Source organism: Peromyscus maniculatus, chromosome 15 (genome assembly GCF_049852395.1).
Source record: "Peromyscus maniculatus bairdii isolate BWxNUB_F1_BW_parent chromosome 15, HU_Pman_BW_mat_3.1, whole genome shotgun sequence".
Classification (NCBI taxonomy): Eukaryota; Metazoa; Chordata; class Mammalia; order Rodentia; family Cricetidae; genus Peromyscus; species Peromyscus maniculatus.
In genome coordinates, this window is record NC_134866.1 from 33,005,976 (window position 1) to 33,023,453 (window position 17,478).

Consider the following 17,478-nt stretch of genomic DNA (forward strand, 5'->3'; position numbering starts at 1 on the left):
ATTTTTTTTTTGAAAGCCTGGTTTTCAAAAAACTAGAAGAACTTATCACAAGAAAGAACTTAAACTGAAAAGCTTTTAATCAAACAAATGAATTGGAAGACTTCTTAATGAGGGGATCTTTAAGCAATCAAAAGGTGGGATAAGATGCATTCCGGAAGCTTGATTTCAGTATTCATTTGTTTGCTAAGAGCCACCTCAGGGTTAGCATGGTTGTGTGTTCACAGCTGGCAGAGTTCTCCTTTCCAGACACCTCAGAAGAAGTTCTTAGGACACCAAACGGGATCCACAATGTTAGACTTCTGAATAGTCACCCTACGAGCAAAATGTACAAGGCTCTCCTGAGGTTAGGGTTGTTGTCGAGTGAAGCTTAAGAGGCTAACTAAAAGACTGGACTGGAGAGATGGGAGACTCCTCATCTACTCCCGCGGTCCGAGCTCTGTGGACTGTCCGAAGTCTGCTTGGCTACCACCTGAGCACCTTCAGACAGATATGAAAGCGAATCAAGCCACTTCAGTAAGCGGTATGTGGACTGTACCAAGGCAAGATTGGAAAACTGAGATCTACAGCTCTTCTCTGGGTAGCTAGCCTCCCAGAGATGGTTACCAACTGAGGCTTCCTGCTCATTGTTGGCTTCCTGCCATTTCTTATGTGCATTCAAACCAGCTTCTTTAGATCAGTTTTCGGAATGCTCCGTGGTAGGACCCCACTTGATTTGACCCTAGCTACTTATTGCCCTGTACACTTCCAAGACCCAGCTCAAATTCAGTTTTTTTCACACTTTTCTTTTTGATATTTCTATTTCAGTTTTACCTGTGTCTACCCTATGCCATTTATGGGGGATATAAATGTGTATACATACACATATTATTTAAACTTTGTACCCTAATCTAATCCCCTTATGCCAGGTTATATCTCTATGATGGTGGATCATTTCCTGTAGTCTTTCAAGTGGTCAGGTTTTTAAAGATCATGTATGATGTATCGCCCATTGTTCTATTCTTCCTTTACCTTTTGCCTGCTTCTGTGTCTCCATACCTTATTCCCTCCTTTTCTTCCCTTTTCTCTTTATTTCTTAAACACCGTGAAACATAATGTTTCAGGAATTTTGCAGAAAAAAAAAATGTCCTAAGGGATGTCAACACATTATCTGAAGTGCATAAAAGTTTTGTTCATCAATTTGGGAAAAGCTACATCCACTAGGAATAACTAAGAGAGTCTAAGTAATTTAGATTTTTTTCCCCTGCACTTCACATTTTCCAGAGCAGTTTTTGTAAGTGTTGAAAAATTCTGAAGCATGCTAGTTTTACTAGTCAGAGAAACATCCATTTTGTGACCTCTGCGTCTAGAGTCAATGTAACAGATCATGTTGCCAAAGTCTAACCCACACATAATTAGCCCTGTTATTCTTTTTTAAAACTTACCAGATATTATCTACTTTGATTAAATTTATTATTTCAACTTGTTTTTAAACTAAAGCTTGGATTTCTACAAATAAAACATTTTTAGTTTGCAAGGACTGTAATATAAGAATAAGGATCATCCATGCTTTTTTTTTTTTTTTCATTTCGTATGGCAGAATGCTTCAGAAGTCCATAACAGTCAATTAAACAGTAGGAGCCTTCTTGCTTCTTCCTCTGCAATTCCACTGTGTCTCAAGAGCTTTCCTCTCTCTTGGAGTACCCGTTTCGGTGTGACACTTAGAAAGATGATTGCACAGGTATCAATTTCTTTTATCTACTAATAAAGAATTACCAAGATTGTTGAGAAATCAAAAACAGCTCAGAACCATGTTGGTCCTTCCAGCATCAGCTAACCTAACATGCCAAAAAAGCTTATCCTGAAGACACCAAGAAGCATTATAAAGAATGGAAGTCCCATGGACAAGTGAGTAGGGAAGGACTCACCATTTGAAAGACTACACAGTAGTTCTAGCTCCTCTATTGTAGGCTCTGCAAGGACTTTGAGATGCCACCACCCAGTGTGATTCTCACACATGGGTACAGAGAAAAGTGCACACAGTTCATGCTTCGGTGGACTTGTGGGTTTATGTAGTGAAGGTGTGCCTGTTGGACTTCTCTGTAGTACTCTGGGAAGTGAGCATTTTCCCAGTCTCTCTCTGACTCAGTTCAGTTCCTGAGATCTTCTGCACATCATGAAAACTTACCCGATAACTTCCTGACTTTGAAGAGTCTTATCCAGACATTTCCCCCATTATTCTACATGTGCTAATTCTCTGCTTGTCTAGCTATTGCCTTCTCATCTTTGATGTTCAAGTCTAGAAACTCCCTTCCTTAGAAACATCATCTGAATCTGCATGCTCGGTGAACATCTGTAATTAGCATCATTTAATTGGCTTTGTCATTAGGCTCAACACTGTCCCTGCTAGACAGAATGGTGGATGATAACACTAATGTGTGTCTTTTTTGCTGCTATGCATTGCCAATAGCAAGTGCTCAGGAAACTAGGAAATTAATAATAAAAGCTGATTCAAAAATGACAGGAATATTTCTGTGTGGGGCCTGTTTTTAGAGAAGATCTGAAGAATAAGGTTTAAACCCTAAATCTAAGCATAAATGAGGTTTTCTTTTTTTTTTTTTTTTTTTTTTGCTGGACCAGTATTTTCTTATCAATAAAGGAAAATACTGCTATATACTCACATGACTAACAGATTCATCAATATTGAGAAGACTTGCTATATAATGATGCTCTATAAAAAACCAGCAATTTTCTAAAAAGAGATTTTTGTTAACATAAAATGAACCTTGTTTAACTCCTTTTTTTTTGTTTTTTGTTTTTCAAGACAGGGTTTCTCTGTACAGCCCTGACTGTCCTGGAACTTGCTTTGTGACCAGGCTGGCCTCGAACTCACAGGAGACTCTGCCTCCTGCGTGCTGGGATTAAAGGCTTGCGCCACCACTCTTGGCTTCTTGTTTAACTCTTATTTCATGTCAAACTCATGCTGCTAGATTGCAAAAAAGAAAAGCAGAGAAAGATGAAGAAACTAAGACAATTTAGATTTATCATTTAACAAACATACTTCTTTCAAATAGACTTATGTCAAGAATTATAATTCAGTCCCTCCTTCTGATCCCAAGTTACTACCAAGAATGAGCACATTGACTGGCTAGCAGCACATATTTAGCTTCTATGCTATACTAATGTATCTGAATTAGTAGTGGTAGTTGTCTATGATGACTTAAGATTCAAATTATTTTTCTAGTAGCCACTTCTATTTCATGAGGAAAAAATCAAGACATTCCAAGTTTCCACAAAATGCTCAAGCTTTCTGGTTAATTGTAAATTGGGGATTATTGATGTTATTTAAATTACATTGCAAATTTAAAAGCAAAACACTTACTGTTGGACTATTTAGGTCAGGAGGTGTAGACATGTCCCCAAACAAATCCATCTGGTCAACACCCTTAAAAAAGTATTTGGATTAGATTCAGATGTGTCTACTAAAAACAATTACTTTGTCTATCATTGTAATTGTTTGTGTCCTAAACTATAGGAAATAGTTGTCAAAATTGTATTGTAGTTGATTTCATACAGTTTTGATATTAAGGTGCTCATGTCATAAAGTGTAGGCTTGTCCCCAAGAACATCACTCTGGTCAACACCTTAAAGAAGCTATATTAGATTCTGGTGACCTACTAACAAAACTATGTTGTAGACTAACACAGATATTACATTAATGCATAGGAAAATACCTGTCCTAATTGAATTTTCCTATGGATTCAATATAGTTCCAGTATTAGCAATGTCTACAGGAGGTAGAAACCCATGTTCAAAGAATCACAAAACATCACAAACATACCAGCTTCAGTTTGTTAGCTTGATCATCAAGGGTCATTAGGGCCTCACTCCCATTCTGAAAATAACAGGCAAATATTAAAGGATTGAATTGATAAGGTACCCCCATAAAGTTTGTTTTCCTGACTGATTACCCCATTAAGCTGTTATAAATTACTCTCTAATAATTTAGCTATTTATCTTCCATGAAAAGGGTGGTCACTAGCCCAGAGGATCAAGTCAGGAGGGTAGAATGCTCTTGCAGGTAGCCAATATGGCTTCCATATATCACACACATCACAAGAAGTTAAGAGGGACCTTTACCTCTTCTGCTTTGCTGGCTTCTTCGACCTAAAGAGAAAGACATAGATTCACTGAGCTTGGTATTTGGGAAGAGAGTTAGTAAAGGAAGAAATACAGCCAGATTCATAGGCAAAAGGAAAAAAATCATGTATATTTTGCTATGTGTTCCCCTCCCTGCTTCACATAGATACTAGATTTGAATACTTTCTAGATTATATATATACATATATATATATTTATTTATCTATCATCTATCTATCTATCTATCTATCTATCTATCTATCTATCTATCTATCTATTTATTTATACTTTCTAGATTTAAGCTAGGCTGTTCTGTCAAGTCCTTTAGCTAATGTGAATGTTATAGGGAGCTAGAGACTGAAATCAGTGTTTCTAAACACATAATCTCACAACTGCCCAACTAAGAACAACAGACAATTCTAGACTTGGAAGGAAAGAAGCCCAACTCTTCAGACAGGGCTTATGTGTATGTGAGCCTGAATATAGTTTTAAACATCATACAGCACTTGCCTTTTTCTTTTCTTCTTCCTTTTTCTTTACATTATAGATAACTTGAAAAAGGTCTTTAAGATCCACGACTAATGGTTCAGCCTAAAGCAACAGAAAGCATTAACAGCATTTTGTTCTCATTTTCTTTACTTGTCCATAATCAATTCCAACTAACACTTTTTATTTCCTATTGAGATTCCTTACAACCCTCCCCTGGATTATAGAGGATTACCACCACCCTCAGATAACTAAAGGACATAGGGTTAATAATTGTTTCACTAATATTAAGAACACACTTATCACAATAGATTTTTTTTTCAATTCTTCAGACAAAACAAGAAGTACCATGACTATTTTTGAAATTTCTTCAAGGTTACTAGGGATAATTCAATACTGTTCTAAATTCATTAGTAGCATTATTAGAAATTCCATTCTCACAATTCTTTTGCCATACACATGAGTATAAGGTGACATTTAAAAAAAGATTCTTTAGGCATAAGTCATTGTCTGAATGATGATTGACCTAAAGAACCAGTGGCCTAATGAACTGCTCTGAGTAATTCTTCTTGTTAAATAACAAACACTCATATTCTCAATGGAGGACTAAGTCCTCAGGTATACTGTGTCTTAGAGCTTACCTGTTGCCCTGTTTTTATGGCAAAAAATTGATGCTGGCCTTCTCCTCCACACACATAACCAAATGCTCTATTGTCTGTCACATCACGAGCAATGAAAGAAATCTTATTTACTGGATGCTCATGCTCGATTACCTTAAAAGGGAATGTAAAGAACAACAGTGAATAATATAGAATTGTTGGATATCACAGCTTGCTCTCAGAAACATATGTGAAGGCATATACCAAGAGGTTAAAGCCTTTGAAGAAAGGCCTTTTAGTCTTTGGTTTGAGGCTAGATCTAGATTTTTTATTTTTTATTTTTTATTTTTTGGTTTTTTTGAGACAGGATTTCTCTGTGTAGCTTTGCACCTTTTCTGGAACTCACTCTGTAGACCAGGCTGGCCTCGAACTCACAGAAATCTGCCTGCTTCTGCCTCCCGAGTGCTGGGATTAAAGGCATGGGCCACCACCACCCGGCTTCCTTCCTTCCTTCCTTCCTTCCTTCCTTCCTTCCTTCCTTCCTTCCTTCCTTCCTTCCTCTCTCTCTCTCTTTCTTTCTTTCTTTCTTTCTTTTTTTTTTTTTGCTAGAAAGGGCTCCAAAAGGAAGGGTTAATAGAAACCAAAGGTAGAAGAACATTCTTTTAAAAAAATATAATTACTCGCTTCTCTTTCTATCCAAAAGAAATAATCCAACATTCAAGGATAGACTGAGAGGAAATCAAGAATTTCTAAAATGAAGAAGGAATAGGTAACTTTTGAACCAACCCAAGTGGAGCTGGTGTGGTGTGGCCTTTATAGTCTCTGGGAATTTGAGACAGGGCATTAGTTTACCCTATGAGTTCAAGACCAGCCCAGGCAACACAACAAGATAGTATCTCAAAACCAGTTGAACAACTGAACAATCAGCTGAGCACATACCAAAACCAGAGCCACTCCCCACAATAACAACAGCAAGAAAAGCCAAATTCAAGCGAAAGTAGGTCTGTCTTCCCATCTAATGGCAAACTAAGCTGGAGAATTATCCAGAGAGCTCCTGTATTTAATTGAAATGGCTGAATCCAATAAACCTATGAAATGTTGCCAAAAGCATTTTCAACCTTTCCTAGAGGAACTTTGTTATTAGAAGTCAAATGTGAAGAGACTTTCTATTGGTTTATTTCTTCTGATTGTCCTCATCTCTCTTGATCCTTTCTAGCTTGCATCAGGGTTTAACTCTTCAAAGATATATGTAGGTGGCAAAATGTGTCTTGAATTTTATTTCCAAATGCCTAAGATTACTGAAAAGGTAAGTCAAGTGGTACTTCTGAACCACTGAGTTTGATTGGACAGCACATCTTTAGTCTATAAGACACTAATTTTTGCCAGATGAGGTTTTTATGATATGAATATTAAAATCAACTTGCTAAAGGGATCATATTTGGAGGAAAAAGAAATAATGCCTATGAGAGAAACCTGCTACCATTGTCTGGGGGGACTTGAGATAAAAAGTTATTAAGGGTTAAATGATAATGATAAAAGACAAGACAATGATATCTGAGGGACTAAGGACCAGCAAACTGAGTGGGCATTTACCATGGTGCTTTGGCCTTAAGTCTGGCAGGCAGATTTTGCTTATTGGATAACAGGTACCTCTTGGAAGAGATGAATAGACATCTTGCCAGGTTGTCTTGCTATGAATAGTGTTTTATATCGGAGTTACAAATGACAGTTTAAGTAAATGAATCCTACAATGTTTTATAGAATAAAAGAAAAAATGCCACAGAAGACCTGAAATACTATAGCTTTGGGGTACTAATCAGAATAAAGTAAACACACAATAAAGAAGCAGAACTGATTCTATGTGGAGAAGAATAGCCACCAAAAAATAAGAAAACTAAAAACGACAGCCAAGAAAGTTACATCTGAGGGTTGGGAAGGACAGGGGAAAGAGATGGCAGAACATTCTAGAGGTTTTGAACTAGCCACCAAATTCACACACGGCCAATACATTAGAATAAGTTAAGTATTAAGATGAACCTAGTTTCGTATGGAGCTCAAAATAACTATCATGTAACAGTGGCAGCACCCTTGTGTTGAGGGGCATATTCACATCTCATAGGAAATGAATTTCAAAATAGGATATCTCGACTCCTTTCTCTCTGTTGCCTATTTCAGAGAAGCGGTGCATGACATTGTTCTTTTCTCTATTTGAGGAAGACAAGGGAATTTTCTGCTGGAATTCATCTATGGTCAGGCTCAGGTGGCCAACCACGGCTAGCAGCCACAAATTCTTACCCCAGTTTTCTCATCAATGATTTTTATGCCAGACAGGGAAATGTTGACCCAGATCCGTTGCTTGTGCTGTCCCTGAGACCGACCAGCTGCTGCCATTCCCTGGTGAGATTGGGAAGATAATATAGAAATGTTTTTTAGAATATCCTGTAGTACTTCTGATGACAAAAACTTAGAAAGACAAATTGCTTTGTTTTCATCTTGGATGGCATCAATGAAAAGACTAAGCACTCTTCATCAAGGATAATAGGACGGAGTTGAAGATAATATGTTATTTCTTCTAGGCATAGGGCTGTAGCTCAGTGAAAAAGTGCTAGCCTAATATGTGCAAGCTCATAAATTTAATGCCTATAACACACACACACACACACACACACACACACACACACACACACACACTCAAATCCCCAGAAGATGGCTCACCTAAACCTTGTATTTTATAATTAGGTCCACATAGTACCACAGTATAGAAATTAAAAATTCTGAAACACTGAGCTTGTGAATATGGCTCAGCTGGCAAAGTGTTTGCCTTGCAAGCATGAGAACTTAAGTTTGATACCCCCAAAACTCACAGAAAAAGTTGGATGCTGTGGCTACACCACTAATCTCAGTGCTGGGGAGGCAGAGACTGAGTATCCCTGAAGCTTGCTGACCAGCCAGTTGAGCCAAATTGGTAAGCTCCAGGTTCAGTGAAGGCACTCAATGTCAACTGTTGTCCACACATACACATACCCATGAATATGTGCACACATGCACACATACAAATTCAAAACACTGAATGCCATTGCTAAAGACCATCAGTTTCCAACTAGAGTCCTGGATTTTATCTGAATATTTTCTCAGTCAATAGGCATTCTGTGACTTCTTTAAAATGTTTGTTTAATTTTTATTACTTTGGAGTATGTATATATGTATGGTATATATGTGTAGGGAGGCCAGAGGATGATACTGAATATCTCTCTTGGTTAATCTCCACTTTATACACTGAAGCAGGGATTCATTTGAGCACAGAGCTCATAGATCCTCTAGTTTAGCTTGCTATGGGAATAGCATCTCTACCCTAGAGTGTTGTGATTATGGGCTGCCACACTTATGCACCATTTTTGTGGATGCTGGAGAACTAAATTCTTGTCCTTACACTTGCAAGGCAAAAACCTTATCGACCAAGCCAACTTCCATGTCCCTATCTTGTGTCTTCTGTGCAGAATAAGACATATCACACACAACTGCCCACAGCTTTTTAAATCATTTAATGATGGAGAATTTAGGGATGGGCTTTGCTCATCCAAGTGCTGAGTTTACCCAAGTGAAAAGGCACTTGGAATCTTACTATCTTGGATTAAAGAGGAATTCTAGAATAGGAGTCAACAGATTCAGAGAAACCATGGCTTCTCTGAAAAGAAAATGCTGGCAGATCAGTGTGTGAAGAGAAGAGCTTGCTTTGACAGAAGCTAATAGAATTCCCACTTTTAGAGCCATGGCTGAGACAGCTGGGGGTTTCCTTCCCTCTTTACCTTGAGTTTCATCATAGAATCTTGGCTCATTTTGTCTCCTCTTGCATCAGGTACATCATCAATACCAATTAGCTTGGCCTTGTATTTCACACCATCACCTTTGAACCTGGCCAGCAGATACTCATCTGTCTTTTCAGAACCTGAGAAGTGAAAAGAAATGCAGCGTAAAGCTTATATTTAAATGGCACCCTTAGTTATGGCCACATGTGCCCATTATCGCCCCAAATTGAATAGCATAAATCTTCATCATACCTTACTTGATCATACACGGAATTTCCACTGTCTTGTTCTTACCTCTTTTGATCAAAGTCATTTTCCATAAAATTTGATATAGAATTAAGAGTAAAAGAAGAAGAAGAAAAACACAAAAAAACACTTCCTCAGGATACAAAATGCAGATGAGAAATTCATAAGAACATGTGAATTGGGAATTGGGAACATTTTTCATCAAAGCTTTTTTAATGTTTTGAATGAATTTTAGAAAATGGTGTATTCTTTTTAATGAAAGAAAAAACAATAATAAGGTACCAAACAATTTTCTAACATTTCAACCCATCAAAAACCAAAGGCAAATTGAGGATAAACCCCATGGTTATAATTTGATAATTATCCCTTCTCTGTATTTTCGTTTCTCCTCTCAAAAGGCCGGGGCTGTCTCATTCCTAGAGCTGAAGGGCAGTAACCAGAGCAAAGCCGAAAGTCCATGGCATCCTCTCCAGCTCTGGCAGACGAAGGGCTTGAGTACTATCTAGAAGAACTTAAAGCGTTTAATAAAAAACAAAGTTTCAACTTTTCAAAACTGGTGGTGCTAGTGAAACAAAGTGGTTAATAGGTTACTGAAAGATAATTACACAATGATAGTTAGGGTTGTATAATTAACCATGTATTTAAACTGAATAATTATTTAAAAAAACATATAACTAATAACAAAATGCTATGAAATATTCCTAATGGAACCTAAGCTGGTATACTCAGAGATGGAGATGCAGAAACAAGCACTACACACAAGAAAAACCAGTCGCTTCTGCCAAAAGAAAAGTTCCCTTCTTAGAACGTGAGAGTGAGCTCACAGGACAGCCAAACAAGCCCCCCCCCCCCCATACCTTTCTTCTTTTCCTTCTTGGATGGCGCTTTTGGTGCAGCCTGTTGGTCCGGCTGACCATTGGTCGTGCCTGTTTCTACTTCGTTAGACATGACGAGAAGGCAAGCAGAAAATCCAGCAGCAGCAGCAGACACTCACTGACACCACCGGACACTCCTTGATGCGCAGGTCTCAAATGGACATAACCCACGACACACACCTGTGGGTAGAGGAAAGGCTTAGTGAAGCGAAAATACAGCTAACCCAAACTCCACGCCACCAATGTCCACAGGGGCCAGTCTGTTGCCTATATACGCTCGTTAACTGCACGTGCTTGCCAATCCGTCTCTATCAGGCTGAACTCTGAAGGCAGGGTTGTTCCCTTTGAAGCTCCCCGGAATGCGAAAAGATTGTTTGGTAAATTTTTCTTCAAGCATTTGATTTCTGGTAGCCTTTAATGATTACCTAGCTCAGCAACTTGTGCTAGAACTTTGGCAGAAGAATCCAGTATCAAAGATAGGGATCACAAACTGGTTAGCTTTCATAGCAAAATAGAAACATACCTGCTGAGCTCGATAAGATTGCAACTGATGTCTGAAAATGGATGTTACGAGTTTCAGTTATCTGCAAAACTGCTTAAAAAGGCTGTTGTGTTCCAGGGGTATAAAAGAATACTTGCAACCTGGCTTGTATCCCCAGCAACCCCAAAGTAGAAAAGAGCAGAGTTATTACTTTATTGATAGATTTAAAAATCTATTATTAGGATTCTACATACGCTCTCCAAGGCTGTATAAGTACTGGATTTTAAATACCTCCATGGCGTATGGTGGTGGTAGGAGGCAGGAGAGCTGGGAATCAACTTGATGATCAACATAAAACAGACTCAGAAAGGTAAACATTGCATGTTCTCTCTCATATGTGGATATGACATGTGAGTAGAATGGGGACTTTGGGGAAGGAAGAGGGAGGAAACAGGTTGGGGGGAGAAAGACAAAACGTCACATTTTCTCTTGTATATGGAGTCTAGATTTAAATATATAGAGGTCTAGAGCATATATATGACATCTATGAAAGCCCAAGGAGGAATACATAAAAGAGAAAGGCAAGAGCTGACAGAAGAAGTCTGGGTGGGGGAAGGTAGTAGGAATAAGTATGAGCAAAGTACAATGATGTATACATATAAACATGTCATCATGAAACGCATTATTTCATATGCTCTTTGAAAAATTAGTAATATAAGTAAATGACTTGCATTTTTTCCATTGACACGCTAGTGTGTATCAAAGAGTTTAAGGGTGTCTCCTGTACAATTCATTGATTACATTAATAAACGCCTCCCCCCCACCCTTTTTTCTGGAGCTGAGGACCTAACTCAGGGCCTTGTGCTTGCTAGGCAAGCACTCTACCACTGAGCTAAATCCCCAACCCAATAAACGCCTTTATGCTATTATTCAGCACCAGCATCTTCAAAACTGTTGTTCCCCCGGGCTCTTAGAATGCCTCCCTATGTATTACAGTAGAGAAAGCAGCCATGGAAAGTACACAGGGGTAAACTAATACTTCAAAACGTTCTTTGACCACGTGGTATTCTGTTTCTATACTCTCCAGAGGAGCTGGAGAGGGTGAACAATCTAAAACTATAGAGCAAAGGCCGAGGAGAGCCACTCTGTTTTAGAAACTTACCATAAAATGATCTCGGGCTAGGACACTCCCCTTACTACAGAAGCTGTGGTGATATTGTGTTCCCCCAAAATATTATGCACCCTAATAAACTTATCTGGGGTCAGAGAACAGAACAGCCACAAGATACAGAGGCTAGAAAATGGTGGCACTCATGCCTTTAATCCTAGCATTCCAGAGGCCGAAATCTGTCTGGATCTCTGTGAGTTCAAGGCCATATTGGAAACAGCCAGGCATGGTGACACTTGCCTTTAATCCCAAAACGTGAGCCTTTAATCCCAGGGAGTGATGGCAGAAAGCAGAAAGGTATATAAGGCGTGAAGACCAGAAACTAGAAGCTTTTGGCCTGGTTAAGCTTTTAGGCTTTTCAGCAGTAGTTCAGCTGAGATTCATTCTGGATGAGTTCTGAGAGGCTTCCAGTGTGAGGAAACAGGATCAGCTGAGGAACTGGCAAGGTGAGGTAGCTGTGGCTTGTTCTGCTTCTCTGATCTTCCAGCACTCACCCCAATACCTGGCTCCAGGTTTGTTTTTATTAATAAGAACTTTTAAGAATCCTGCTACAAGAAGCCTTCTTTTTGTACAATGTCTCTCATATATGGCAACACTATGGACCAAACCATGGGAATACATGCTGTTTCATAAACGTGGAAGATAAAAACTGAGCCTTAAATTTTCTTGCTTAACTCTTAAAAATTCTCAACAGCCCTGGATTACAGCACTAATTCATCTTCCCACAGAAAACCAAGGCACAGACATTTTACTACCTGGCAAGTGACAGAACCAGTTTTCTATCCCACACAGTCTGGTTCTGTGTCAGAATTCCTTGACATCCCATTGACGAATCTTATCTTAGAAATCACATCCTTGTTACAAAATGTGTTCCATTATATCTATGTAGTGGCCCACAAATGCATGCCTAAGACTTAGTGGCCAGAGTCTTTGCAATAAAATGGAATTGTGCTAGATTTGGGAAGGGATCTAAATCCAATAACACAAGCCCCTATTTTTAAAAGTAGAGTGAGGGTTGAGGGACAGAGACTCGCAAAGCAGACGGGAATATAAATCCAAAAGAAGAACTTAATTTGATGTGTTTGCCAACCAAGGAAGGCCAAGTAACAGCTAACATTCACCTGAAGCTGGGAGCATGGCACAGCATGGGCTATATCTCAAAGTTTCCACAAACGACCAACTCTGTCACGTCCTGACTTCAGGCTTCCCGCCTTCAGAGGACTTTGTCAATAGGTTTCTCTTGCGTTAAGCCACCCACCCCATTGGTAACAACTTGATAACGCAGCCATGAGTAGTGCACATGCCACCTATGATTTGTGTGCCATTCTTGGTGTCTGTGGTTCTTGGTGACAAGATAAATGCTCCTCTTAGTCATAGTCAAAGCTCAAAGCAATTGTCTTCACTTCGGAGGATTTACTACAGATCAAGTAGATGCTTGCTTGTGCTAACAGTGTCGGGGTGAAACTAAGCCCCTATCTAAGCAGGCACACTGATGTCCATTCGCCCACATGGTCCTATTCTCTCCAGTGAGTGCCCAGCTCTGCTCAGAGAGCATCTTATAAGTAAAGAAAGCACTTTAGTGCAAGCCAGTTGTCATATGATTATTTTCCTGTGATTCTTTCAAGATCAAACTTGTAAAACTAAAAGATTGCTGCTCTGGGCCCTTTCCTCTTTCCCACCGCCCCCAATGGACTGTGCATCTCAACTCTCTTCTCAGCGTCACTTTGCTGAGGGTCTCCTGACACACCAATCACTTTGCTTCCCATCCATTTGAGTGGTCCTACTGCACACATCATACATCTATGCCTTTCTTAGAGCTCTGCCTTCTGGCTTGTGCTTATTTAATTAGGTTGCCATGGGATTTTTAAAGGATGAATTGAATGAATTGTCTCTAAATTAAAAAAAAAGCTGTAAAATTTCTTGGGGAAGTCCCCCTTTGAATTTAGGCAATGATCAGCTATTTTCATTCCCTGTGTAATGCTCTTGAATATTTTATTTCTGATCATCTTTACCTTCTTCTCTTTTCACACCTGGATGTGAGCCCCACGTTCACTGTTTCTTTGTGAATGGCCTTTGGTCTTATTTCCTTACATTTTTCTATTTGTTGAGGTGCCTCTGGCCCTGCATCTTGCTCCCTCAGGTACCTATTGTCTCTGGTCTTCAAGATCCTTTCTGAAACCCACTTCTCTCCCTTATAAATACCCATGATCATCACATGGCTTCACACAGATCAACTTCATGCCTGTCTGTTAAATTCTCAGGATCACAATGTCCTTTAAAGGGAGACGATTCATTTGGCATGGGGAAGTCATTCATATAGATGGTAGCCTGGCCTGTTGAAGCAATGTAAATTCTCTTCCTTGCTTATCATGTCTGTGAATTTGGGTGTATTGCCAATTTCTAATTTCTCACAACTCTCTACCTTCCCTTTAGTTTATGTGGTTTTTGTTTTTAGAAATGTAATGAGAATTTTTTTCCCCCTGAGGGCACTAAATTCTAGAGGGTAGCTAATGTAGCTCAAAGATACAGACCTTCCAGGAGTAGATGGAAACCTATTTGGACTTGACAACTTCTCAGTGTATGATGAGGTGAGAAACTCTTCCTTTGCCTGAGGAATTTCATTGGAAACATCTGTTCTATTGTTAGGGAGCAATTTAAAATACATCGAGGCATCTGTGTGGATGGTGAGTGGTAAATGGGGTAGCCTGTACCAGTTATTAAGGTGTCTCAGCTTCAAAACCTCCTGCTTCCATCCAGCTTTGCAATGTGTGGCTCAGTTCTCTGCAAACACTTCTGCTTTGCAAGCTGGTTGGTTGCACATGAGATCTGCCAATTGGAGATGCTAGCGAGATACTGCCAAGCTGAAAAAAGGACCAAATCTAGCTTTTCTACTTTCTTGGACTTCACATCTAGCTTCAACGTGTTTCTCTTGGATGTAGCAACCTCAGCTTTCACTGTTCTCTTCAGCTTCAGGGCTTCAGCTCTAGCTGAGCATCCTCCCTCCTCAGGGGTCTGAGGAGCACTCACCACACTCACATGCTTGTGTCTTCTCATTTCCTAATCAGCCTGAGGGTACCATCTCTTTTCTGCAATTTGCTTCCTTAAAGAGAGTGGCTATGGCCTGCGTTTATCATCTCAACTATTCTGAAAACAACTTTATACCTATTTATACTTAACATTAAGTTTTCTTAACATAACTGATGTCAACTGGACACCAACTGATAGAATGGACACTAATTTTTCTTGACTTTATGGCTGAAGAACTATTGGATGTGATGGAGAAGAGTTTAATTAAGTACCCATAGTTTTATACTTTAAAAAACTGTATTGTTTGGAATTTGTGGGCTGTATATCTGTATTTTAATATTTTTTATTTTAATTTTCTTTTTTGTTTTTGTTTTTGTTTTTCGAGACAGGGTTTCTCTGTGAAGCTATGTGTCTTTCCTGGATCTTGCTCTGTAGATCAGGTTGGCCTCAAACTCAGAGAGATCCCCCTGGCTCTGCCTCCCGAGTGCTGGGATTAAAGGCATGCGCCACCACTGCCCAGCTGATTTTAATTTTCTAAGCCAAGAACATGAACCCTAAGAATGTTCCCCAGAATAGAATGTATTTTATTCTTTTTATGATAGGTACCTAGAGCACCTGTGGGTTACCCTTCACATCTACCTTGCTCAGGTCAGTATAAAATTGAGTTCAACAGGACAGCAGAGGTAGGAGACATCAAACCAGATGGAATTACTGGCTAAGAAAGTATCGTGAACGTCAGAGTTTCATGTCCACCACAGAAGCTACTGTCACATCCTCCAATAAAATGTTGTTTCTGACAAGAAAAGGCTTTGCTAACACAAGGTTTTTAAAAAAGACTTAGCTCATTCAATTTAGCAATTTTGACTCCAAAGTTTTAATATTTTAAAGAAATCTGAGAAGTGCCTGCCACAAAGCTCTTTGGTGCACCTAAGGGGAAGGGGACGGTGGCAGAGCATGTGGGTAGAGTCATAATATACAAGATATACGAGAATATAACTCAAGGCCAGTGACCACATCAAGTGCTGGCTGCCTGGGTCAAAGAGAAAGGCCTGAAGGTGAGCAGGACTACTTGGCCATATGTTTTGATAAACAATTCCTTTTCTTTAGACAGCAGCAAAGACAAGTATTTGTGGAAAGGAGACACCTCGGATTGAACCTAAATACACCAGGAAAGTGCTCCACTGATATTTCACCCTTGCTCTCTGGTCCTTCCCACTGTACTATTTTGAGTCAAATTCTCACTAAGTTGCTCAGGCTGGCTTCAAAACACTCTGGGCCTTGAAATTGTCACCTTCCTGCTCCAAGGTCTCAAGGATTGAGTTACAGGCTTGTGCCACCAAGCTTAGATAAAGCACAACTTTAAGGGCATTGCTATTGTTTTAAAGGCATTTGACTCCCTTTAATTATATATCCTTTACTGTTTAGAGATAAACAGTTACAGTAACCAAGGAGAAAGATAGGGAGGAAAAACTTTAAATTTCTGAAAGAACATGGACGTGTGTGTTGGATTACACATACAGTTTTTCATTTACAGCACGATTCCATGGCTCTTATGATCAAGGAAGGAATGCATTATCTAGGAACCACACATAATGGTCAGTAAAAGGCAAGGATTACAGATGAAATCTCCAAGATTTCATGGGTCATATCTAAGCAGAGTTGATTTTTCTACTTCTCTAGAACAAGATGTTTCCTTTATTAGAATATGGAAAATAGAAGTAAGATTATATATTTTGGGGGGAAAAACTGAAGAATCTTAAGTTAGTCTCTATCTTGGGCTACTTGAGGCGTCACCTAAGACAGAAAACAGGAAGAATGAAGACTTGCTGAGCCAATGAGATTAGCTTCCACTTGAGCGAAGACATCTAAGTTGGATTCTGAACTTCAAACACATCTCCCTGAAGGAATGTGGAAACGGCTTCCTTGCATGGCACCGAAGTCAGATGACTTTGGGGCTTGCAACATCTCCCTTGGTTTCTGAGAAGACTCTAAGACATGTACAACGGAAGGATGCATGAGTCATCTTTGAATGACCATGTCCTTGGCACTAATAAAAGTCAGCTATAGTTCGTTTTGTCCTTAAAGTGACTCATAGCATTTTGCAACCTGGAAAAGCCAGCATCGTGGGCAATAAGAGTTAGTCTAGGCTTTATAAGGCCAAGAAAATCCAATAGATACCTCCTCAGAGTTGCTTGCCCTTCCTGTCAGTAGGGATTGTGCTGGTGTTTCATCAAAACTCCTTAATGATTGTGAGGTTCCGAAGCAACATTATGCCATAGTTTTACAGGCCCTCTGACCTGTGCCTCTAACCTACCTTCTTATTCTAATTATATAGGACAGGAATTTTTGGTTGTTTCAAAGTGCTAGCATAACTTGAGTTAATGACTTGACAGTAGCCCCATTCCACACATAGAAGAGAATCTTATTTCAAAGTTCAGGGTAATATGGTATAAACACTTGATGCAGTCAGCACTCCATATTCATCTGTGGGTTCAAAAAATTGCTGATCAAAAATACCCAGAACAGCCGGGCAGTGATGGTGCATGCCTTTAATCCCAGCACTCGGGAGTCAGAGCCAGTCAGATCTCTGTGAGTTCGAGGCCAGCCTGGGCTACAGAGTGAGTTCCAGGAAAGGCGCAAAGCTACACAGAGAAACCCTGTCTCAAAAAACCAA

At 39.4% G+C, this 17,478-nt stretch overlaps 1 protein-coding gene across 6 annotated transcripts in view; it reads right to left on the reverse strand.

The window, feature by feature from the left end:
* Positions 1 to 17,478, reverse strand: part of Dab2 (DAB adaptor protein 2) — a 135,518-nt gene that overhangs the window by 13,545 nt on the left and 104,495 nt on the right. For 4 of the 6 annotated variants that reach the window (XM_076551835.1, XM_076551836.1, XM_042261477.2 and 1 more), the window contains exons 2-9: positions 10,111 to 10,308; positions 9,008 to 9,147; positions 7,497 to 7,595; positions 5,244 to 5,375; positions 4,627 to 4,707; positions 4,117 to 4,143; positions 3,818 to 3,871; positions 3,359 to 3,421 (exon numbers count right to left, since the gene is read on the reverse strand). In XM_076551835.1, the coding sequence (XP_076407950.1) occupies positions 3,359 to 3,421; positions 3,818 to 3,871; positions 4,117 to 4,143; positions 4,627 to 4,707; positions 5,244 to 5,375; positions 7,497 to 7,595; positions 9,008 to 9,147; positions 10,111 to 10,201 (687 nt within the window). In that variant the 5' untranslated portion in view covers positions 10,202 to 10,308. The remainder of the gene's footprint in view (positions 1 to 3,358; positions 3,422 to 3,817; positions 3,872 to 4,116; positions 4,144 to 4,626; positions 4,708 to 5,243; positions 5,376 to 7,496; positions 7,596 to 9,007; positions 9,148 to 10,110; positions 10,309 to 17,478) is intronic. The other 2 variants (XM_042261476.2, XM_076551838.1) reach the window with 1 other exon arrangement.